At 43.2% G+C, this 25,397-nt stretch overlaps 2 protein-coding genes across 2 annotated transcripts in view; one reads left to right on the top strand and one right to left on the bottom strand.

The window, feature by feature from the left end:
* The window catches only part of HELLS (helicase, lymphoid-specific), a 28,019-nt gene extending 11,584 nt beyond the window's left edge, over positions 1-16,435 (top strand). Inside the window, 13 exon segments of the mRNA XM_009322479.1 lie at positions 5-115; positions 703-899; positions 1,592-1,688; positions 2,752-2,913; positions 3,431-3,573; positions 5,187-5,325; positions 6,771-6,854; positions 6,937-7,056; positions 8,838-8,954; positions 9,886-10,045; positions 13,206-13,302; positions 13,518-13,594; positions 15,766-16,435. Coding sequence (XP_009320754.1) covers positions 5-115; positions 703-899; positions 1,592-1,688; positions 2,752-2,913; positions 3,431-3,573; positions 5,187-5,325; positions 6,771-6,854; positions 6,937-7,056; positions 8,838-8,954; positions 9,886-10,045; positions 13,206-13,302; positions 13,518-13,594; positions 15,766-15,863 — 1,602 coding nt within the window. The 3' untranslated portion in view covers positions 15,864-16,435.
* Positions 16,436-21,147: 4,712 nt separating this feature from the next.
* The window catches only part of PDLIM1 (PDZ and LIM domain 1), a 34,105-nt gene continuing 29,855 nt past the window's right edge, over positions 21,148-25,397 (bottom strand). The window contains exons 5-6 of the mRNA XM_009322410.1: positions 23,904-24,021; positions 21,148-21,701 (exon numbers count right to left, since the gene is read on the bottom strand). Coding sequence (XP_009320685.1) covers positions 21,515-21,701; positions 23,904-24,021 — 305 coding nt within the window. The 3' untranslated portion in view covers positions 21,148-21,514. The remainder of the gene's footprint in view (positions 21,702-23,903; positions 24,022-25,397) is intronic.

Below are 25,397 nucleotides of genomic sequence, written 5' to 3' on the forward strand. Positions count from 1 at the left end.
GCAGGAACGTCGTAAACTGGTTCGTAAAATTCATGGGCGACAAGGATCACTGCAAATCCATCCTGTGGTCATTACCTCCTTTGAAATAGCAATGCGAGACAGAAATGCCCTGCATGTATCTAAGTTCTCCTGAAAGCCCTAGGATGGGTGGAATGCCTCATCACTAATAGCAATGCTTTTGAGTAAAGAAAAAACTCCGCATGCTGCCTCTATGATGAGTGTCATACTGTAGCATTTATATTGACATTCACTTTGTTTCTTGGTAGCAGTGGCTCTGGAATTTTATGCTTAAGAAGTTCTTCAAACAGAACACTATCCAAAAAGTGAAGTAAGCAGATAGTTACGGCATACCTACTCTTTTCATTACCTCTCTGTAGGTGATGGTGAGGGAGGCTTGGAGTAAAAGCTATACTTAGTATATAAACATCGTGGTTAACATCAGGATGGTTGTTTCAGTGAGATGAGTTTCTTGTAGAAGTTTTATTGTAATCACCTGGGCTTTCTAAATGCAGTCACCATGAAGCAGATGTATGGCATCAACAGTTGTGACTCAGCTCTTCTAGTCTGGCAAAGTGAGAAACAGTAAATAGAATCTTTGTAATGGGCAGTATCAGACAGTCTTCTTAGTGCTGCTTATCTCATCTGGCACATGTTTTGACAGAGTAAAGCTAAGATTTACTGAAATATCCTTTCCTTTTGTAGCACTGCTTCTGGAAATACCTGATAGTAGATGAAGGTCACAGGATTAAAAATATGAACTGCCGCCTTATCAGAGAATTGAAACGATTTAATGCGGACAATAAACTCCTGTTGACTGGTACTCCCCTGCAAAACAACTTGGCAGAGCTTTGGTCATTGCTTAACTTCCTGTTGCCAGATGTGTTTGATGATTTGAAAAGGTAGGTTGCGATCTGATGGTGAAAACTATTCCCCTTTGTTCAGTTTGGGCATTATTGTGACTCTTTAATTATTAAACTTGTATCAGCATGTGAAAAGCTATTTTATGATATGGTTGTAATTTGGTATGATTATTTGGTGGTAAAGGCTTTGAAATGTGTCTTACCTTCACACTTAGTTGTTTCAGAAAGTAAGGAAGTAATTGTCGGCTCTATGAATAGTGGAAGTTCAACTCTGAGCTAAGACATGAGTGTGTCTGGGGGGAGAGATGTTTGTCTAAAGTGCCTGGTGCTGCTTGAGATTCTCTGAGATGCTGGAGAAAGCTGTGTAAGGCTGGCAGACATGGGACCCATGGGAGATGGATCTTTTTCTGAAGCAGTAGGTGGGTCAGGTGGAAGAACATCGCCAAAACAGTCTAGACTAATGTTGGAAAAAGATATAACTAGATTGACTACAATAGATCATAGTGAATATTCCAACTAATACAAGTATTTTTACCAATCACTTAAAAACTCAAGCATCTGAATTGACAGGTATATTTCAGAAATACCTCCTGTTCACTCTCTATTCATGATGGATATTAGTGCTTTGTTTTTCTTAAATCGCAGGATAAGAGAAGAATAGTATACTTAAGTAATGAAGAATAATAGCTATGAAGTAAGCTATTCCTTTTTTTTTTTCTTTGTTTTTGTAGCTTTGAATCCTGGTTTGATATTACCAGCATTACAGAAACTGCTGAAGATATTATTGCAAAAGAAAGGGAGCAAAACATCTTGCATATGCTGCATCAGGTTTTATCTTATTCTTTGTGTTGTTTTCATGGTTTATTTCTAACATTGACCATTATTATGAGGTGTGTCAAAATCTTGTTTGTGGAGCTGAATTCTGGGCCTGAGGCTTTTATTGTGGCACTTCCGGACTTCCTTAGACTTGTGGGTTGTTGTTTTTTCAATTTTTACAGCACTTGTAAATGCTGAAAGGAACAATATACCTCTTTGATAATGACTCATTTTTATTCTTGGAACTGAACTGAGTTTAGTCAAACTTAATTGCAGTTGCTTGCTTCTGTTTGCCAAAAGATTTAATTGGTATATTTATTTTGTTGAAAGATAACTTTGAGTGAATTTATGTAACTTTTAGGTATTGAACAGAATACCTTTTGGCAAACTAGTTGTACAATGTGCCTGTCTTCAAAACCAAACTAACCAGAACTTTTTTTTAATGGGGGTGTGTGGAAGTAAATGCTTACAGAACTATCATTTTCCCATCATAAGCTGATGGTGAGAGATATAAATTGTATCTTCTAGATAGAATTGTTGATGACAATCTATTATTTATTTTGGTTAAAGGTTTGGGGCTTTCCTGGAATAACTTGATTTAAGAAATATAACAGTCAAAACAAGCATTTTCTTAATAAAATTACTTTCAGTTAATGAAAATTATTTGAAAGTTCTGTAATGTAGTTACCACTGCACCCTTATTAAACACTTAAAAATTTTTCAAATGTCAATGGGTGTGTTTGAACACATGTATTACCAACATGTGCATAAAAGTTTTAGAGTAGGCATTCATATGAAAAAATGAAATATGGAACTCTGCAAATTGACTCCCTTGCTTTAAATTGTCAAAATAGCATATCAGTAGACCCGTTTGTGTGTTGTGGTGGTTTTGGTTTTTGTTCTTTGTTGGGGTTTTTTTTATTGTTTTTTTATTTTTTTTTTTAAACTAGCCACGTTGAGAGCTTTGAGTAATTGTGGTGTGCGGTTTTTTTGTTGGGTTGGGTTGTTTTGTTTTTTTTAAACTGGCCATGTTGAGAGCTTTGAGTAATTGTAACACATCCGCTCAACATTTCAGATTCTGACACCTTTCTTACTGAGAAGACTGAAATCCGATGTTGCTCTTGAGGTTCCTCCTAAACGAGAAGTTGTGGTATATGCACCGCTGGCAAAGAAGCAAGAAACTTTCTATACTGCCATTGTAAATCGCACCATTAGGAAACTGCTTGGAAGTAATGAGGTATCTACTGATATGGATGTTAGAAATGTGCTTGCTATTAAATGGTTTGTAGGCAGAAACACATTGGTATTGCTTCATTACCATTGTAACTAAATCCACTTTTTGGTTAAATTTTTAGTCTGGTCCTTTTGTTATCTATTTCAATGGCAGTTACTATGACTGACCTCAGTGTGCACAGAACTAATACAATATGAGTATAAATACGTTCTTGATTACTTGTAGCTTGGGGGAAAAAGAAGACAGTTTTCATAGACTTGACAGTTTCTGCTGTAAAATCAGTAAGGTACTAATGCAGCTTTTAAAAATTAAGCAGAAGCTTTCAAGATCTACGATTATAGACCTTCAAAATTTGGGCTGCGTTTTCTACTTAGCAAAACTTACAGCTGCTGAGTCTAAGTAAGTATTGCATGATGCATATCACTGAGACCTCTTTTCAGTATTGAGAATTCTTGGGTTAGCATAGGCCTCTGAATCTGAAGCTATCTGCTGTTGATGGCAACGTTGTAATTTCCCACAGGAAGAAGTAGTTGAGTTGAGTCCTACAGGCCGACCAAAACGCCGTTGTCGAAAACTGGTTGATTATTGTGAAGAACATAGTGGTTCACCTGACGACTTGGAAAAATTGATTGGCAAAATGCAAGAAGAAGTAGAAAAAGAGAGGTGCCTGCCATAAAAGATTCTTTTTTTTATTATACCGATTATCTCCCTCTTAGTTTGCTTCCAGAGCTTTGCTTATTCAAATTGATCAAGAACAACGGCATTTCATAATTCACTCTCCTTGTAGCTTTGTGATATGTTTCTTTGCTTTTACCTAGTATTCGCTGGGCCACGATAGCAGTGATTAGGTTGTACCATCACTCACTGACTCATTAGAGTTATAGTTAACTGCAAGACATTTACTCCTAGACCTGTGGCCTTTGCAGGATCTAGCAATAAAATTGCTTCTTGAGTCCCTGTTTTCATTAGTCACAGTCTTAGGTAGGTCCTGTGACGATAGTGCTATTGATAATCCGTAAAGAGCTAAAATGTTCTAGTGTGAAATGTAATTCCTTTGGGCTGTTAAAACATTTTGGTAGTGAAGAACTGTGGTTTCACCAAAGCCTCAAGGTCTAAGATGGTGTTGGGTGCCAGCCAGGGAAGAACTGATTCATCTTAGTTATTTGGTAGTTGAAATTTCATGGTAATAGCTTAGATCCTGGCTACAGCTAGCAATGAGGACAAAGGAGCTGAAGAGCTTGGCTTATTGCTGGGTTTTGCAGGCTTTGCAAGGTTCAGGTAAACGTTTTGTTTCCAAAGTCCAATTACGTTCACAGGTATATCTTTCATTGGTTCCAAGGCAGGACAAGGGATAATGCTGGTGTGCTAACTACAGTTAAATCCTAGGTTTTTGTAGAATTACTTGAGAATACTTGAAGCAAAGTTTGGGCTCAAGACTGGAGAAAAGGGAGGAGTAGTTTCCTTGCTAAATTTTGTAAAATATGTAGGCTTAAGCTGAGGCCCAGAACCCAGCATGGTTATTGCTGTTTTGGTGACAGGTATTGGTCACTTTCTAGTGATTAAGATCAGAGTTGAGGTTCAGGACTGAGGGAGCTGAGGAATCATGTTCATTCCTGGGTTTGGCAAGGTCTGTTGGTGGCTCTGAATTGGTTGGAAGTCCCTTGGGCATAAGGAAAACCAGGTTAGTCTTCAGGGTTGAAATGTATTTATTTTGCTAGATTTTTATTGTAGTCCAGTGTACTTTGCAAGAACAGACACAAATATATGTTTGTATTAGTTTTATGATATGCATGGATCCCTTATGTTGGAGACAGTACTTAGATGTGGAAGAGCTAAATAGCTGCATTTGCTGTGAATCCTGCAAAGTATACGTGTGGCCGAAATGGGATAGGCAGATTTTGGAATAGCTTATGTATTGTTCTGTAGGAGATCTGACCATTTGTTCTAGAGGGGGCTTACTTCTGTTCCCTCTTCTGCTGGGTGACTTGCACAAGTTGTGTTTTCTGCTTCTGATTACTACTGACTGCCCTTTTGTATTTTAAACCAATAACGGTTTAAAATACAAGGCAAACCCTTGTGCCTTCGGTGCCAAGTGTGGCACTAAAAGAAGTTTGATCTGATAATAGCTTTACTAACTATGAGGGATTTTGAGGACATTTGACACAGCATATGAATCCATTGCTTGATTTTGTTTTTTATTATTTTTTTTCTCTTCAGTATCTGTAGCATAATAAGGTGACACTTTCTGTACTAACAAGATGACTTATCTTTTCAAGGCCAGTGGTAGAAGTGAGCATTCCCATGGATTCAGAGGTGAACCTTAAACTGCAGAATATTATGATGTTACTGAGGAAATGTTGTAATCACCCCTATCTTATTGAATATCCTTTGGATCCTGCTACACAACAATTCAAGGTACATTCTAAAAGGATTACGAGAAAAATTACTCCAGGCATTAAAAAGCAGTAGACTGTGAGCTGACGGCAGTAAAGAATGACCTTTTCAATGTATTTGGCATATGCCTCCCCATTGGATTCCACCAGTGTACTGAATCATTATTTGAAGCTTCCTGCAGCAGCAGTTGCAGAGACCAGTTCAGCCTCTGTGCCCATTTGGCCTTTGCGTAGTGATGCCATTATGTTCTTCGTTATGGCAGCACTCATCTGCTGGGAGCAAAGTTACTGAATTCAAACAGTAGCTGGGTTCCATTGACTCAGGGTGTTTTAGGATCTGCCTCAAGCTCTCCTCACAGAGGTTAATTTTCAAAACAAAAAATGCTGACCTTGGTTAACTGTTCATGACATAAATTGTACACACTGCAGGAAGTGCGGTGGTAACTGTTAAGTGTGAGGTGTTGAAGGGCTGTACCAAGTACAACAGAGTCTTCTGCTCAGAGAATACAGCATCCTTTCTCCTCCTCAAAAGGGAAAAAATCCAAATTATATCACAAGGGCCAGCTGGTAGTTTAATCTACACAAAGCAGTTGGCAATATAGGAAAGTATGAAGTAATTTGAATTGAAAGAATCTTGAACAACTGGAGTTGCTTGCACATTCTAAATGTAGGTTTGTGGGCATGTGTAGTCATGTTTCCTGTTCAGTGAGTGATAACAGATTCAGCTGCACTCAGGAGCAAGCTGTTGAACTCTGTCAATGTAAAGTCAGTGCATAAAAAGCAGATAGCCCAGTCTGGGTGATGAGGGGAAATTAATTAATGTGTAGAAAATGCAGACTGTTTGACAGTTGACACCACTGCTCAGGAAAATGGATTAGGAATTACCGAGGTTGTTGCTGTATGGCTCAGACCTGAGAAGTTTTTATATCCCTGCTTTTAGCCCATAGCAAGACTTAGATCTAACAAACTCTCTTGAGCAAAAGAGGGGTCTAAGGTAGCAGTGTGAAAACTTGTTCTGTGAACTTTTGTCACTTGGCTGATGTGTAGTAACTTGTTCAGCAGTGCTTCCTTATATCCAGTAGGTGGAAGTCTAGTGCATTAATTACAAGCTGGGAAAGAAACAACAGTGCTTTTCCATGTGGAAAAACTAAAATCATCAGGGTTTCTCCTTCCAGCAATGGGATGAAAACTAAATTAGGTGTTGGGGTTTTTTTTGTTTTTTTTGTTTTTTTAAATTATTTGGCATATGAAATGGTCAGGTTTGATTTAGTTTCATCATGATTTAAGTGATTCAATGTAGTTTGCTAAAATTAGTGTTGCTTCCAATCTTACAGCTTTTAATTAAAAAGATGGTACAAGCTTGTTTCTGTGAGAAGCTTTCAGACAGCTTTTGTTGGCGCTTCTGAGTCAGGGAAACCTCTGGTGTCCTTCCCTCCTAACATATTATGCCCTCTCCCCTGTTCCAAGGTTGATGAAGATCTAGTAAAGAATTCAGGCAAGTTTCTACTCTTGGACCGAATGCTTCCAGAGCTGAAAAAGAGAGGACATAAGGTAAAGCTAATGACTTCGGGGGGGGGATAGTTGTCTCCTCATGACCAAAAAATGGTATTAAGGAATGTTCCTGGTTTTGTAGGTCTTGTTGTTCTCGCAAATGACTATGATGCTTGACATTTTGGTGGATTACTGCTATCTGAGAGACTTCAAATTTAGTCGATTGGATGGCTCTATGTCCTACTCGGAGAGAGAAGAAAATGTAAGTAGATGTACATGCCCTTTGAGCCTGTTCGCAAATTCTGCTTGTTCCTGTGACACTGGAATATGATTTCGCACAGCATTTAGCCTTTAATAGGCAAAAGAATTTTATGTTGAAAACTGACATGCTTGCTGCTGCTTTAATATCTGCAGCTCAGAAATACTGAAGCAATGAAATGTGTTATTAACCAATATCTTGGGGTATGCCTAGAATGATGGGTGCTCACGTACTCTGTTGCCCAAATGTGAAGTATGTAATATATCTAGATTGTGGCAGATGCTAATCCCAGTTTTACCCCTGCACATATTGTTTCCTAGCATCCAGGATGTGATGCCAGCATCTATAAGAGCGTACTGGAGGTCTAATGCCAAATAAAGTAGATTTCCACGAAATGAGTTTTTGTACCTAGTGGGACACCTGTAACTTCAGCCTGAAATTGCATGTGGATTTGTTCCAGCTCAATCCTTTGTTCTTGCATACTTGTAATGGTTTCAGGTAACCACAGAATGCCTTATTACTGAGGCATATATTTATCATGAAGAGCAGCCATGCAGGATGGTTCTGGAAAACCACCTCTCTGAGGGTTTGCAGGGATGTAAAGGAGCAATGCATATGTGGAGGAAGTACAGAGGATGTATCTAGGGGATGTGCTGCAATTGCCATCTGGTCTCCAAAGTGTGCACTGGTGTTTATGAAGATATGGACAAACAGTGGCAGATGACAGATCATCTAGCTCAAATTGTGCTTCCCTTTGCCCCATGTTTTTTTCTGTGCCACAGTGTGGCTGAGGAAAACCAAGCCCCTAAACGCTTAGGTTGCTACTGTTAGAGCTGATTCTTAAAGAGGAAAGGCTAACTAACAAAGTGTCAGCAAGCTATAGTGACTTTATTAAGCTGGTAAAATTTTGTACTGCTGGCTTGTGGGGATTTTTAGGAGTTGATTGTGTGCCTACCACAGTGTGGTATAGGTGCAGGACGAGAGAAATCTTCCAGGTCACCAGTCGAAGTTCAGCAAGGCTCTTCCCAGCTCTATGATTTGCTGCTCATGCCACAGATGCTGATGTCCAAGAGAGCCCAGAGGATATGGGGCTTTTAGAGAGCTTGGATAGCTGCTTCCACCTGGCAGTGGGGTGATGGTTTCTTTTTCTCTGCTGTGATCCAAGTCCTGAACATTACTGTACACTTCCAGTTTTCTACCAGCATGTGGGTAGTCAGACTAAGTAGACTAGGTTTTGACTGGTATTGCAGACCTGGTAGGAGCTGTGCTGACACTTAGAAGCATCTTGCAGTGAAAGTAGGCTAGATGCTGAGTAGGAGGCCATAAAGTTACTCTTAGTTTTGAAGTAAGAGGAGGAGGTATACAGGGTGGCTGGAAGTTACAGTCAAGTTGGCATCAGTATTTTAGATTGTTGCTTGTGTCAAGAAGTAGATACATTCTTAGGCTCTGTCAGCTTGGACTGTGCTCACCTCGCTCATCACTGGATGGTAGGTTATGTGGAGGTGAATGTGATTTGGACCGTACCTCACTACGGTCATCTCCACTCTGCGTTAGACAACTCATTGACTGGAATCATCTTAATAGAAAGTACAGTTGCCTCACTTCTTGGTCTTGTCCTGTCCCAAATGCATGCAACGTTTCTTAAAGTCTTAGTTTGGCCTCTGACAGTGTGTGCTGTATTTTATCTGTGTTCATCTTTTTAAACACAAGTCTCTCAAAATAAAACATTAGCTATGTTGTGTTTGATCCATCTGCTGTTTTTTAATAGACGAATTCTCTTCCAGATGCATCAATTTAATACTGACCCTGAAGTCTTCCTGTTCTTAGTGAGTACAAGAGCTGGAGGCTTGGGCATTAACTTAACTGCGGCAGACACAGTTATCATATACGATAGTGACTGGGTATGTTGACAGACTGTTAACCTAGTGATATGTGTCATAAAATGCTTTCTCTATTGCTGCTTCTGATAATCATTTACTAACCCATTATGGTATAGACCATTTCTGTAACTTTAATGTGGTGTTACATGAAGATAATAGTAAGTAGCGTATGCAAACGTTATATATGAAACATGCAGCCTCGTTTGAAAAGTCCTAGCTTATTGAATATGTTAGAGTTGGTTTCCAAAACTAGCCTGTTTGCCCCTGAGTTACACGAAAAGCAGGAGGGGTTTTTGTGTTACTGTTGAAGATACGTTTCCTTCTTTCGATTTATTATTTAAGTTTGAATGTAGCCGGACCTTCTACAGGTTCCCTGTTTCCAACAGCTGCCATGTTAGTACCAGCCCCTTGAACTTCCTCCTGTGACTTGCAACATGTGTTTTAGCTAGCTAGGATTCTGCTGCTCCTATGAGTCTGGAGGCTGGGAAGAAGAGAGGTATGGAAGGAGATGACTGAGGACTTCTGCATCTTTATTTTAGTAGACAACTCTGCTGTTTGCATGACTCTTCAGCTTTGGGAGAGACAAAGCAGCTTCAGAAATGGCTGAAAATATTAATATCTTTTCTTATCCTCCAACAAAGTAAACCCCACAAACCTACAACTAGCACCCTCAGCTAAATTTGTTATACAAAACATGTCCATCTGTTGAAAACTGCAGCACGTAGTGCAGAAGCAGTCTGAGCTAGTTGGGTTGCTCTGGCTGTGCAGCTACAGCAGCAGAGCTTGTCAGGGACGAGTTGAAGAGTAAGGAGATGTAGAGTTCTATTACACCATGGCTGTCCTGCTTATTGCTTCTGCTCTGACTCTGAGCTCACTATTGAAAGTGCTGCCTGTGGTACGTCTCTTAAAAAAAGGTTAATGATGTAGCTAACTTGTTTCTTTGCCTGCTCAGAACCCCCAGTCGGACTTGCAGGCCCAAGACAGGTGTCACAGAATTGGCCAGACAAAGCCAGTGGTTGTTTATCGTCTTGTGACAGCAAATACTATTGACCAGAAGATTGTGGAGAGAGCTGCTGCCAAGAGGAAGCTGGAGAAGCTGATTATCCACAAAAGTTAGTGTCTTTCTCTTATGACTTCCTGTAAGCATGTGTTGCTTCTTGAAATCTCGAGGGAGAACTCTTATGGCTCTGTTTTGTGACTGCTTAGTATTTTTTCTTAAACGCAAAAAGCTTCATCCTCCCAACAAGTGACCATATAGTATTACTTTTCAAAATGCATTCTTAGACACATTGTAGATAACTTCTGCAGCAAATTAAAAGAAAGCACTTCTAGTATTTCTGGAATCACCATGTTATGACTACTCTTTTACTAGTAGGTAAGGAAAAAAAGAGGGGTGATGGGACAGTGAGCCTACCTGGAAGAAATACAGGTAAAACCAGGCAATAAGAGAGTAGAGCTCTGGGCTTATTGGCAGCTTGTCAGCAAGATGATTGTTTGTTTGACCCAAATGTTTTTGGACTTCTAGCATTGAAAACACTGGGGGTAGATGACAAGTCTGAGTTGATTATCTTTTTTAAATCAAATTAAATGAACCAGAATATAAATGGAAAAGCAGATAAATTCTTATTGCTTGCAGTTTAATTTATAACAATTCTTCATTTGGAGCAATATGCCTACCTAATGACATCCAGAGCAGTGTTTCAGGATGTGAAGTTTAGTGATAGATTTTTCCAGTTGCACTGGCAAACTTCCTTGAGTAGGGAGTGTTCCTATTAGATGTGGTAAAATGAGTAGAGACTATAGAAAGTTGGTTTCTGGGGGGTTCCTACTAAACTTCGTTGAGATTGCAAATCCTACAGCTGTAAAAAAATTTCAGCATCCTGTTTGCATCTGTCCTTCTGAGTTTAAGAACAGTATGTTATAACCACAGTAGAATAGTCCTGTTTGAACAATTAACCAGTGCTGAATAAACAATAGCCCTAGCTGATTTTATGTGCAGAACAATGGTTATTCTTCTTGTGTTCTTGATTATATAGCTGGTCATACTCAAAAGTCTTTAGAAAGTGATTGGGCTGAAGTGTCTCTTTTGGGGGTAAATCTTTGTTTGGGTCCTATAGGAATCCTGCTTTGCTTCCGTAGCTTATTCTGTTTGTGATATTTGGACAGTAGCTCCCTGTAGCATTTTCCAAACACTAAGCTCACTTGAAAAATACAATTCTTGTAACTTGGTATGGGCTTCTGACAATAATTAGCCTTATATTAAATTTTAAAGGAGGTTAAGAACTTCTTGTAGTATATTAAGGGGGGGGAAAAAAGGCATTTTTGTGAGGGCATAAAGGGGCAGAAAGGCCACACCTGTAACTGTCTACTGCACAGCGTACTGCTTGTCAAGGCTAAGCTGTGGTTTGCCTCTGGTTTTGGATGATGTTAGCTAATCGTTGTTACATGCTTCCTTTATCCTGGCTTTAGCCTTTTTCTTTGTAATCTCTTTGCCACTGGTGTCTTGGTGTGACTGCCAGGACTGCTGTCTGACTCTTTGTAAGCATGTTAATGACCAACTGAAGTAAGAAAAATTTGTTTTTTAATGATGTGATTATGGTCCAACCTGAAGTTAAAACCAAAGTGGCAAGATGAGCGCACAAAACAGAATGGGCTCTAATAGTAGATGGCTGCCATATGGTAATGTAGCCATGGGAACTGGGACTGGTTGTTCTGGAAGGAAGCTACGTGTCAAGTTGGGTCATGCCTTCAGTTTTGCAATAAGTTGAATATTTATCTTGGTAACTATTGGTGAATTGTATCTAAATCTTGCAGCTTAGGTAGGGGTGTCCCCTCCAGGAACCTTTGGATCCACTGTGTAAATGTAAAGGTGATGTAATGGATCCTGTAATTTTTAATATCTAAAAAAGTGTTAGAACTTCGGAGGAGTGAATGAGGGAGGGATATCACAAAGCTTACTTAAGTCAGGCCTTTCAGTGGTGTCTAACCATGTAGGGTGTGTACAGTTCAAGTACTGGAGCTTAAGAACTGGAATTTGTTGCAAAACAATGCTTTTTTGGCCTCAGCACCAGGTTACTCTTTCTGTCTTGTGCTTCTGTTTTATTGAAGAAAGTTGCCTAGGAAACTGTGTGAGAACCAGCATGATTTTAGTTAAATTAGTGGATGTCAGACTAAGAGGAAGTGATGGACATAAACTTCTATTTGAAGTGTTAATTACTTGGTAGGGTCTTCTGTATTTTTCTCTGTGTCACTATTATTGCAACCCAAGACCTGTACAGCACTAATTCAATGCCATATAGTTTGTGAAACTCTTGAAAACTACAGGGGAGAGACTGCATCACTAATAACGTCTGACAGGACCTGGTTCCTGTGCATCATAGCAGGAGGTGTTAACGGGGGAGAGAAACCCCTCCGGAACTTGCATCTGATTTGCACTTCACAGAGAAACAGCCAGTCCTTGGAGGGAGATGAGAAAAGGCGTGGGGGGGACTTCTGAAACCAAGATATAGGAAAGAACAGCAGTGAGTGTGATGAAAGGGATCGATGAAGACCCGTTAATAAAATGGGTACATGTGTTGATTAAAAACTGAGTAAATTGGCGCAGAACAGTAAGCCTTGTGTCCTTGAAATGTGGAGGACTGAGCTTGACTTCATCCATGCTCAGCTTTAGTTAAGTAATAATCTTGTATAATTTTTTTGGATATTTGGGCTGACACCCAGATTTGTGTGTAGATACGGCATTAGCACAGTCTCTTCAAGAAACCAGCCTGTGTCAGGTGTATTATTTTGTCATGTCTGTCTAGTCCATTAAATGAGGAATGTTCTCTCTGCAACCCACATCTTTCACATATTTCCTATCTTGTGGTTAATACTGCTTACTTTGTTTCAACCAGCTTACAATACAAAGGGAACAAACTTCAGCATCCACCATCTAACTTTATTTACAATGTTTTTACTGTAAGTAAACTAATGGCTTTTCTGCTCTGTGTGTGCGTGTGTGCATGTTGAATTGGTGTTTCAATCAGTTCTTCTGCATACTACAACTGGAAGGTGAAAGGCCTGCATGTAAACTCTTCATGTACTTCCAATTTTTTTCACCAGTTAGGTTATTAGCGTGAGGTGTGTTTACCTGAGGGCTAAACCAATGAAACATAGCATTAGTTTTGATGTGCAAGAGTAATTTGTTCAACATGTGCATCCAGCATTGATTTAACAACTTACAGAATTTGGTCCTGTCTCTATGTACTTTCTTAAAATTTCTCCTTTCTACAGATCAGTTTAAAGGTGGCAAATCTGGTCTAGCACAGTCAAAGAGCTGCCTGGACCCTCAGGAATTAATAGAATTACTGAAATCCAGAGACTACGAGAGGTATGCAGATTCATATTTTTCTTGGACCATGAGTTTATAACTTGCAGCTTGCAAGCAGCTGTCAATAGCTCTCGTGTCTTATGAAGTGGTATGTGGATCTTCATAGTGGAAAGAATGTCCTAGGGATTCTGCTATGTGGGAAAACTGACTTCTGTGCAATACTAACTGTAACATGCTTTCATCTGTATTAAGAGAGATTATTTCTTCCTCAACAGGGAGGTTAAAGGATCTAAAGAAAAAGTAATCAGTGATAAAGATCTAGAGTTACTCTTGGATAGAAGTGATCTTATTGGTAAGTCAGAGTTTTCACCTGTTTGTTTTTTTTTTCTGTTCAACAGTAAATTTGTATTTTGTAAGAGTCTTTATATGTAGAAAGCTGCCATAGCTTCACTCCTCTACAGCTGTGTTGTACATCTCAAGAAGGACCCTTTGGCCCCTTTGCTGACATTTCCATGCCGAAGAAGAAATAACAGAATTTAAACAGACGTATTCCAGAAAACCACATTCATGGATAGTGTGCCCTGAGCATACTGTGAATGAAGAGCATAGATTAGGAGGTGTTCAGCTAAAGCAACTTTCCCTGTAAGTTGCTATAATTGATGAAAATAGAAATTATTCTCAGAAAAAGATTTATTTCAGCAAACTTGTTTAAAAACCTATTTTGATACTATCATAATTCAAAATGTGATCTAACATTTTTGGGATAAAAAAAATTGAGCTTTTCGGAGTTACCATGGCTTGTCAGTGGATCAAATATTAAAAAAAAATAATAATAATTTTTTTTTTGAGGTTGTCTGCAAATTCTAGTGCTTGATCAGGCCAAGATATTATAAAAAACCCTTAATTTTTCTCAGAAAGGAAAAAACTCTTGTCCAATTCGTCTAAACAGTAGATTTAGTATGCTTTGTTTCCTTCAGCATCTTTAGGAGAGATAAGCCTCAAAGCATAGATACAGAAAGAATCAGTCATTACAGAATTTAGAAGTAAAAATGATAGCTAGCCTTAAATAAGTGTGATATGTATAGTTTGAGTGAAATAACTTTGCCTTAGGAGAACTGTTGCTACACTTAATTTTTTTTTTCCTAGATTATCTAAAGAAATTGTTTTATAAATCTGCTTATTTCAGTTAACTGTCTGCTAATACAGAAAATGATTCTTGATGCACTGATAATATGGTCTATCTCTATCTTTCAAGTTCAGGCTGTGAAACAATCTGATTTCTCCTTTTAAGTTGGAGAAGGTGCCATTTATTTTGTGTTATTAGTGTGCATTATACTTACAATGGTTGCTTTTTTTCCTTGGCTATTGTTGTGGTTTAACCTCAGTTGGCAACTGAGCACCATGCAGCCGCTCGATCACTCCCCCCCGTGGGATGCGGGAGAGAACTGGAAGAGCACAAGTGAGAGAAACTCGTGGGTTGAGATAAAAACAGTTTAATAATTGAAATAAAATAATAATAATGTAATAATAATACACAAAACAAATGATGCACAGTGCAATTGCTCGCCACCCGCCGACCAATGCCCAGCCAGTCCCCGAGCAGCGGCCCCCCCGGCCAGCTTTCCCCAGTTTATGTACTGAGCATGATGTCACATGGTATGGAATGTCCCTTTGGCCAGTTTGGCTGTGCCCCCTCCCAGCTTCTTGTGCCCCTCCAGCCTTCTCAGTCGGTAGAGCATGGGAAGCTGAAGAGTCCTTGGCTAGTGTAAGCACTACCTAGCAACAACTAAAACACTGGTGTGTTATCAACATTGTTCTCACCCTAAATCCAAAACACAGCACTGTACCAGCTACTAGGAAGGAAATTAACTCTATCCCTGCCGAAACCAGGACAGCTATACTAAGCAAAATTAGTATATTAAAATTGTCAAAAAATGTTTATACAAAGATACTAGTCTTGCATTATGTACTGAATATTTACTACAGCTAACTGCAGTTAATGCTTTAGAAACTGAAATGCCACCTCCCACTCCTGTAAGCCATATTTATTAAATTTGATATAAAGACAGTACTTTTTCATTAGCTTTATATTCACTGGAAGGGCAACATAGTGATTGCAGGTGCTAGGAAAACAAGATGTAGGTCTTTGAACTTCAAAAAAGAATATTGCTTAGCAGAGCTGTAATTTTCTGTGTTTCTCCTAGTAACTGCACTAAATAGGTTTACTGCATTCTGTTTTCTTCTCAGGAAAACGAGACTAGTTCAGGCAGATTTTAAAACTGCTTATCTCCATTTAGGTTTAGCCAGAGGTGTTGGATTTCTTTTTTTTTTCTTAAAGTACACAACTGAAAAATATTTTCAAGCACAAATGTCTAGTAGCAAACTGTTGATGAAGGAGCAAAATGATTTTATCAACTTGCTTTCCAAATCCAAACAAAAATACATACAACTTTTATGTCTGCAATAGTAAGGTTGCAGACGCTTCACCTATTACTGTTGATTTTTGTTTTGTTTTAATCCTAGATCAAATGCAGACCTCTGAAAAAATGAAAAAGGAAAAAATGGGTGTCTTCAAGGTCCTAGAAGAATCGTCGGATTCCAATGCAGAATGTGTGTTTTAACGTGCAAATGTGGCCTGTAGTCTTACAGGACAAACATATGACTGACATCAGATCTTCCAGAGGTGTCACTTACACATACTGATCCTTTATGCTGACTTTCTTTAAGGCCTTGTTCAAATCCCTGGTGTTCTTTCAGTGAATTTTAACATGTTCTACAGTATAATGCAGGTGATAGTTTCATGTTGTGGCTTTGGTAGGCTCTCATAAAGAATTAAGAAAATGAGCATGTTTCACATTTGCAGCTAGCTCTTGTGATCAGTGGTAAAAACTGGCAAATTTGTGTTTAAAAAAAAAAAATCTTCCTGTGGAAGTCCTAAAACACTTTTTTTATATTGCGTCAATTATGGTTTTATTTGGAAGGGAAAGAACATGTGCCTTTGTTACAGCCAATTGTGTAGCTTCTGTTTTTAACTTCTGCAATTTATTTTGATTAAATAAATGTCTGGTTTTGTCCTAAAGGTGTAGGTTTTTTAGCATAGCTTCCTAAATAAGCGAAGCTTATGTTGTGTCCATTAATGCACTCCCTACTTATTTAGCACATTAGCCAATCTTACACATTAAAAAAAAAAACCAACCAAAAAACCAAAACAAAAAAACCCAAAACCAAACCCCAAAACAGAATTAAAAAAACCAAAAAACAACAAAACAACTCCACAACAAAAAACAGGCAGCTTGGATGAGCCCAAAAAACCCTAAGTTTTTCTGCTGCAGACATTACTTCTGTATTGACTGGCTTGTCAGCTTGCACAGCTAAGGTGCCTGTTTGAAGCATCTGGAGGGAGCTTAAGGGTACTGGGAGGGGAAGGTGCAGAATGTCTCTGGGGGTGCATGGAGGACCAAGGAGTACTTCTGGGAAGGGAGGGTTAGAGGCTACAGTGGGGCAGCAAAGGCAGTTGAAGGATACCACTTGCGTGTGTAGCCCCTAAGAGCCAGCTGTAAGCAATGGTTTTCAACACGGCCATCAGGTAGCTTTTAAACTTTCAATCCTGGCTTGTGAAAATGTCATCTAGGTGTAACTAGAAGCTGCAGTTATGGAATTGCAGCTGGAGCTGCCACAGTTGCAGTTGTGAGAGTTATGCCAAGGCATAGGTAACATGGAATAAAATAAAATCCTACCTGATCTATCGGACTTTGGAAGCTAATTTCCAGTCACTTAATGATCGTTCTCACTCTTCATAGAGAGTAATCTGTTAGCCTGATTTAGAGAGTGTTATTTTATATTAGAGATGTTTATCCTTATCTCTATAAGGGAACAAATAAATCTGTTAACTTAATGAGTAGGCTGGCTTTGACCTTTGTCTGTTGAAAGCCCTGTCTTGTTTCTAATCGCTGAAGACAAAAGTTTCTAAGTTTTCTGCTCCGTTACTTATTAGCCTGAATAATGCAAAGTCCAACATGTGCTGTCTCCATGTGTTACTTATATTTGCTGAGCTACTATACTAGTCTCCTTATGCATTGTTTTATGCTAGCAAAGACCTAGTCCAAGATTTAAGAGGAAATACCCTGATCAGCCCGCACAGCTGCCCAAGTGTCACTGCAGGGCAATATGGTGGAAAATAAAAATGAACAAGAGTTTCTATCCCATAGCCAGCACGGTTGGGGGGGTGTGACTGGTGCTAACAGTTTTGAATTGTTTTGGGTGAAGTTATGTCCCCTTGATTGTCCATTAGAGGGGAAAAAATATTTCACCGGATACAAGTTAATTTCTTGAAGCATAGATTTGTCCTGGTGACTTGGAAGCGGCGCTCCTGGCCTGTGCTGCACCCAGATACACTCCGCTGTTGTTCCTCCTGTTGGCATTGCCTGTGGATGTTTGAGTTGTTAAGATCAAATGCATGGACAGAAAGATGGGGTCTCGGCTTGCTTGTGTGTTGCTACTGTGTGTCTATTTGCAGGTTTCTTTTTTCTTGTTTGGTTTTGGTGTTTTTTGTTTTTTTTTTTTAATCTGACGAGCAGCTCATACTCTTGGCTGGGGAGGGCTGGAGAGAGGCGGCTGCTGATGGTTTTCCAGGTGATGACAAGAAAATGTGTGGTAGACTTATCTCATGGGTTAGAATCTAACAGCATTTCACCAGCACTGGAATACACTCTGCACATACCATCATTCAGGAGGGTGGTGGTGATGGTGGGGGGTGGGAGGAGGAAACAATGAGAGGTCTGTCTTGATGCTGTTTGGGGGGGGGGTTAACCCTTTTCTATCTGCTTTATCTCCTGGGGGCCAGCTCTGTCGAGTCACTGCCAGCAGTGGGGTCTTTTTAACTGTATAAACAGTTTTAAAAAATAGTGATTCATCTTCTCAGCTCAGAAGGGAGATGCGCTACTCTGTCCCACGCACGCCCTCTTCTCCAGCCTGCAGTGGCCCACGGCTCATGCTGTGCTTGTGGCTTTCCATGCCGCGGCTGAGCTTGGCACCCCATGCCGTGTGGCAGGGGCTCCTGCAAGCCAACGGGGAGCAGGAGCTCACAGCCGCCGTCTGCTGCACAAGGAGAAATGGGAGACGTGGCAGTGGTGGGGAGAGGCCACAACCAGAAACCCAAGTAATCTCTGTTAAAAATGACAGGTTGTGCTTTGCGCCGCACTGCACACCTACGTGAGACAGTCCCTCTTGGGCAGGATGCTAGCTCACTTAGAAACTGCCAACGCTCTTCAGATAGGAACCTTTTACGTGTTATCCTACATTATTGTTAATTTCTGGAGCAGGAGGCTCAGTGTGGTTGCAGGCGTGACCTCATTTAACCTATTTTCTTATTGTTGACAAACTCCAGATTCCAACTGTTAAAACTCTAGAGGAATTTGGAAAGTCAGGCTACAGTGAACACTGCAGTTGCCAAATATTTTGTCCTGCATCATAAAAAAACGAATACATTCCTTTTTTCAGCAAGCTACAGCAGAAAGCGATCGAAGTCCTCCCTGAGTAATGAATGTGAATTGCCTCGCTAGCCTGTTCCCATAGTAATAAATTGGATCAACATTGGTATCTGCGTTAGAAGCCTACACCTCCAGAGCTATCCCACAAACCTTCTGTAGTTCCTGACTCCTGCGTCAAGCCCTGCACAATCAGTGTTTTCCCAGCAGTGCTGCCAGCCTTGGCTGCAGGAGCCCGGCCGGGGCGATAAAGCACGCAGCCCTGCACAAAGTGGGACTTGTCTGTTTGCAGTGCAGGGCTGGGGCGGGGAGGGCAGGGGAAATGCCAGGCACGCTTCAGGCTCTTCTCTCCTGACCCACTGACGCAAGAACAAGCTTGTGAGGTTATCTGGAACGGGCCGCGTTTTGCTGACGGACGTTTGTACAGTATGAAAACGTTTGGTGGCTTTGCACACGCTGGAGGGCTCAGCCCACGTGCTGGCATTGGGGTGCAGCACACCAGATGGCCCCAGTGGCCAGCATTTTCGTCCTGCACGGCAAGCAGCCAGCCACGGGTGGCGGCCAGCCAGGAGCCCCCAGCCTGCTGAGAAAGCGGGCAGCAAGGAGTGCGCGGTGCTGGGAGCAGACATGGTGCCACGACAGGGCCTGAGCACTGATCTGAGCTGCAGCCAGAGCAATCTGTTCCTACAGGTTTACTCCTTCAGCCCTGTGAGTCTGTGCTCTCCACCGCTGCACTGGCTTTTTGTCCAGTCCAGCCTGCCTGCACCCTGCCAGCGCTGCAGCAGAGAGCGCCTTTCCCTGGGGAAATATGCTGCAGAGGGGAGAGAATTAACCCCCATTAGCAGCAGTGAGGGGAGATGTCACCCCAGCAGGCCAAAAAAACCCTACTCTTGCCTTGAAAAATAAAGCTGCTTTGTGTTAGTATCTGGAGTTTGTGCAGGTGTGTGTGGAGGCACGTGCTGGCGGCACGGAGGAGCCGGGCGTTTCCCAGGGATGAGCTGGACGAGGAGTTTGCTGGTTGAGCTATGCCATTCTTGCTTGCTTGCCACTGCCCATAGAAGGAGTCTGAGGGGATGAGCTAAATTTAGCTGGCTTGGTGAATTAGCCTCCTCCCCAGGCTGCCAAAAAGCGGTACAGTTGATCTGGACAGTGGAAGGCTTATAATCGAGGTGACAGGTCAGCATTACCTGAGGATTTCTTTTTGGTTGTGTTTTGGTTTGGGTTTGGGTTTTTTTTGGGGGTTTTTTTTGCAAGGCAGCTGTGCTGTGGTGTGATTCATCGTGAAGGAGAGGAAACATGGAGTGCAGCAGTAAAGCATTGCTGAAGATGACCAGGACTTTCCAGGACGGGCACATGATCCTGTCCGTAGCTGTTGCAGATGCACCCACTAACCCCAGGGGTGGAGGCGGGCCTGTGCCTGCCAGAGAAGGCCTGTATGCAGCTACAAACCCTTCTGTTTTCAACCTCTGGCAATTTGTTTTGAAGCAAAGATGACACTATCTCTTAGAAACCATTTATTTTTACACCAAAAGAACAGCCAGCATCTCATTCAGAGATGTGAGCAGAGAAGTAACTTCACCACAGACCACCTCTTTGCTATACGTGGGTGGAGGTGCTGCTGCTCGGGCACCATCAGCCCCTCATGGGCACGTGGGGCATGTGACCCCCCCTCCCCACATCCACCCCAAAGGCACCCTCCAGCAACCATGCACGTCTGGCGGCACGGGGAGCAGGGTGATGCCTCTGGCAGCCACACGGGGCCTTGCGCAGGGGACTGTCCCAAATGTCTGCAGACAAAAAAAACCATGGCCGTGGGGTCTGCCCTGGGCTGGACGAAGCAGGGCGTGTGTGTGTGGTGGCGAGACCCACCCTCACCAGCCTGCACCAAGCCCCAAGCCTGTGGTGCCGGGGGGGTGGTGCTGGCACGGAATGAACAGGGACAGACAGAACAGGGAGAGGGACTACGGCCACTCACACTTTTCCTTCTTTGCTCCAGGACTCCCTGGTTTCCAGCAAGCATCAAGTGGACATTTTTCCGTAGAACTCAGTTTGTGACCATGGGGAACAGAGAGGCACCTGGGTGATGCGGTAATGGGAAGCACTGAAGTGCCCGGCCCTGTCATCATGAAGCAGCGCCGAATGCAGAGGAGGCAGCTCTTGGCTGCCTTGCACCAGGGACAGGCCACCAGTGCCAGCTATGGTCTGTGGCTTGGCTGGGCCCACCTGGCCCTTGCTGGGTGCCGGGCAGGCAGCTGCTAACAGCAGCTGGATAGCACGCGAGACCAGTTTGACTCAATTTTGTAATTCCCTCCCGTTGTTCTCCAGGGTAAACACAGCCATGCACTGGGCACCTCTTCTGCTGCCCCGGGAACCCCGGTACCGTGCAGAGGGATACCAGGAGAAAGCAGACACATCTGCCTTGTGGATTCACCCTGTTTATTGAATGCAAACAGAAGGCAAATAACTGGGACACAGAAGAGTTGTAATCTGACTTTGGCCTCTGATTTTCCTGTGCGATCGATAGCACAAAGGAGGAAAAAAAAAAAAATAAAATTCTGTGTATTAAAAAAAAAAACCCCAAACAGTGAAAGAGGAGATGAAAAGAATGTTGAACAATTAGTGACATCTCATGTGAAGAGATGGAGGATTAATAATGGCAAGGAAATTCAAAGCCATGCCTAGCATTCCTTATTGCAAACAAGATTCGGCAGGGGGGCAGGGACGATGCTTTCCAAGGAAAAGCAGCAGAGAAGAAACGATCCACACTAGCTTTGTGAGAGCGTGGTTTACTTTGGGAAGACGGTGACCACCTCGTAGCCCTCTGGGGGAATCACCCGCTCCCGGGCGTGCTTCTCGCAGTAGATTTGGTCTTCGACGAAGAAGTGTCCTTTCTGCTTGAGGTTGGTGCCGCAGTCGCTGCACACGTAGCACTCGGGGTGACGCTGCTTGTCCCGGATCTTCACAAACATCCCTCTGGGGAAGGAACCAGCACCTCTCAGTGCCAGGCACCCACCACTGCCTCCCTCCTTCCCAGCCACCTCCCACCCGGCCCAGACCCACACCAGTGCTGCAGGTGGACAATTTTTTCCTGCTCCCGACAAGTCAAAGTATAGGCCCTACCTCTGGTCAGGCAGATGTTAACAGCACTTTTAGAGCCCAACATGTGCCGGCATGGGAGCCCTCCTCTGGAAAGTGTTTCCTAGCGCTGGCCTGCCTAAGTTTCACAGGGACAGCCCTATCATCTCTGGTGGCAAGAATTGCTGCAATGGCATCTTTAGCTGATGGCTGGAGACAGCACAACAGCCTTCAAATGCCCAGGATCAAATGACAGGCATCAGCTTGACCATCTGGGGGAGCAAAATCCAGGTCCAAACCAACGGGATTGCAGAACAAATCCAGAAAAGACTGCCTCCACCAACCGAGGGGGATGAAGGCTGCGTAGCCAGCCACTGCCCTTTCGCTAGTGATGGACACGCCAGGTATGTATGGGAGAAGCACAGAGACCAGGTCCTGGCTCTGATCTCAGACGCTGCTGCTCAGGAGCTGCAGTGAACAGATCCAGCCAACTGTGGGCCAGCTCTTACTGGAAAACTTCACAGCTTAACCCAGCAGATGATGAGGAAAACTACATAGAAACTCGTTAACTACCACCAGCAGCAACACAACAATTTGCCAGGAGTATCATTTTGTTCCAGCAGCCATCTATATTTTCCATAATTCATTAGTTTTTAGTGCTATTCATAGCCTTGTGCTTTCTCTCCAGATCTACCCAGCTGCTAGAATAATTGTAGGTTTTGTCTCTGATTCATATTTTACAGGCTATGGATTGCCTCTGTAATGACTCTGCCGGTCCTTGGCGCTCCAGGCATGCCAGGACCATGCAATCACAGTGTAGTAGGTCTCAGCAACAATCTGATAGCTTGTGGTGGGTGGCATGGGACAAATCTGAATTCTTTCACAATGATGCAGGTGGGCTACCAGCACTTGACTGCTGGAGTCAACTGTTAAGCTAAGGTGGTTGTAGGGAAGAATTTGTGGTTGAGAAACTGAATGGTGAATCAAAGACATGGGTTGGGTCTCTTGTGCTGTCATGCTTATGGTACAGCAGCTCTGTATCAACCCCATGCCCCTGCTGTGCTGGAAGCCAGATGTACCCACATAAAGACAACAAAAAGGTCTTGTAGTGAGTGCGCCCTTCGCTACAAGGACGTTGAGGTGCTGGAGCGTGTCCAGAGAAGGGCAACAAAGCTGGTGAAGGGTCTAGAGCACAAGTCTTATGAGGAGTGGCTGAGGGAACTGGGGTTGTTTAGCCTGGAGAAAAGGAGGCTGAGGGGAGACCTTATCATGCTCTACAACTACCTGAAAGGAGGTTGTAGCGAGGTGGGTATCGGTCTCTTCTCCCAAGTAACTAGCGATAGGACGAGAGGAAATGGCCTCAAGTTGCGCCAGGGGAGGTTCAGATTGGATGTGAGGAAAAATTTCTTTACTGAAAGGGTGGTTAAACATTGGAACAGGCTGCCCAGGGAAGTGGTTGAGTCACCATCCCTGGAAGTATTTAAAAGATGGGTAGGTGAGGCGCTTAGGGACATGGTTTAGTGGGCATGGTGGTATTGGGTTGACGGTTGGACTCGATGATCTTAGAGGTCTTTTCCAACCTTAATGGTTCTATGATTCTATGAAAAATTATGTCTGCGTAGACACAGTGGAGGTGTGTGGTCTTAGAGCAGAGTGCGGAGCAGAATGCAGTTCTCCCAGTCCACATTTGCCTCTGACCACCAGGGCAAGTCCCCACTCCATGGCTGGGAGTGCCAAGACATGAAAATTATTAAATACACAGACCCTGAATAGAATGGTCATTTGGTTTCTGGGTGCTGTAAACAGCTTTCAGATAGGAAGCAAAACACTGCAGCAACAACTGTCTCGAGGTTTGACTCACAGGGACTTGCTTTGGTTTCTATTGGTATGGATCTGTAGAGGGAAACCCAACTCCTGCCTCACTGCAGAGAACGGCAAAGTTAGCATTATCAAAGCTGGTGAGAACAAACGTGCTTTGAGGCGGCTCCTGGATGCACTGGATGTGGGTAGGTGAAGTGTTTTGGGTGCAGCACCTCAGCCCCTTGCACAGGCATGGGACGCTCGTCCACGGCCTGCAACCCCAGGGACAAGCTTACTTACACAATGCCAGATCCACACTTCTCGCACATGGGCAGCTTCTGGGCATTCCCAATCGATGAGGCCACCTTTGTGGTGGGGGCTTTGACGCTCCTAAATCCAGATGGTTTGATAGGGTCTCCTGGGGGTGGAAGGAGAGTGCTTCAGAGCATGTGAGATGCGTGGCTCTAGGCTCTTCCTCCCAAGCAGATGCTCTGCTAGGGAGGGGTGGTATTCTTTAACCCCAGCTCTGAGGCAGGGATTCATGCATGGAAAGGGGACAGGGATTTAGGAGTGTGTGGGGAGGAGGGAGAGAAGGGACACAGATGAAACCTGAGGGCCTGAGACTGTGGGCAGTCAGATGAGATGATACTGTCTCTTCTCATCTTAAAAGCCTATCAGACTTTAGCTGATGTGTCTCACATGCACAGATGCACAAAGCAAAGCCTCAGCCCCAGCCTTGGCAGCACCGGAGTCTGCCTGTCGTGTCCTGATCACACACACAGGGGCAAGCTGATGATTGCCAGATTTGGGCTCAGAAACAGGAGGTGGGTGTCCTGGCAGACTAGGGAGGACTGTCAAAGTCCTTTTCCAGTCTGCTGTCTGGTGTACAGGGGGGCTGGCTCCCCCAAGACTCCTGGAAGAGTTGGTTAACAAATTCCTTGTTGTGGCAGGGCCCTGGGACACTGGGGATAACCTTGTGCTCTCCTGCTGCTGTGTAACAGCTCCAGGAACGGTATCTCCCTAGTGCAACCTCTCTGGGGCAGGGATGTCCTGCAGGTCCTTCACAGGACACAGCTGCTGACCTGGATGCCTACAACAGCAGTGGATCCTAGATGCAGGATACAAGGCAAGCCTTTAAAAATCTGCAGTGAAAAAGGAGCCTCTTACAAAGTGACAGCATTGATGTGATTAGTCTTATCTATATGACTTTTTACAAGAGGTTCAATACCAGGCAACAAGGGAAGGAAGGATGCAGAGACTCCCACGATGTTTCACCAGAAGCAGCGGGGGATCCATGGGCAGACCTGTGCCACCTCAGTCTGGGAGGGATGCTGACAAAACCCTTCTGACTAGTATCAAGCCAAGAGCACACTGCACCGGTTGTTTCTGGTGTAAGGGAAGGACAAACTCTCCAAAGGCACACCCTGGTGACCAGCAAGGTCAGGCACACCTCACAGTCCGGGGCAGCACCACTGACAGAAGAGCTGAGGGGAAAAGCCGGGAAACTGCCCACTCACCTCCCTGTCAGCCAGCCGAGCGCAGAAAGCGGCCCGAGTGTCACCGCTCACCCGTGGGGCGGGTGACACCGCGCTGCTTTGCCTCTGGGCAGCCTTCAGCTCAGAGGTTTGCACCCAGCTCCGTGCAGAGATGCTGGTCCAGAGGTGCAAGTTCCCTAATGGGGGTGATACAGCCCATGCACCCTCCAAAGACAGCAGGGAGCACCTGGCCTCCGACAGAGATACTGCAAGTGACCCTTGCTGGGAAGGAAGCAGCAGCAACCACATTTTCAAGCTC

Source organism: Pygoscelis adeliae, unplaced genomic scaffold (assembly GCF_000699105.1).
Source record: "Pygoscelis adeliae isolate BGI_AS28 unplaced genomic scaffold, ASM69910v1 Scaffold244, whole genome shotgun sequence".
NCBI classification, from domain to species: domain Eukaryota; kingdom Metazoa; phylum Chordata; class Aves; order Sphenisciformes; family Spheniscidae; genus Pygoscelis; species Pygoscelis adeliae.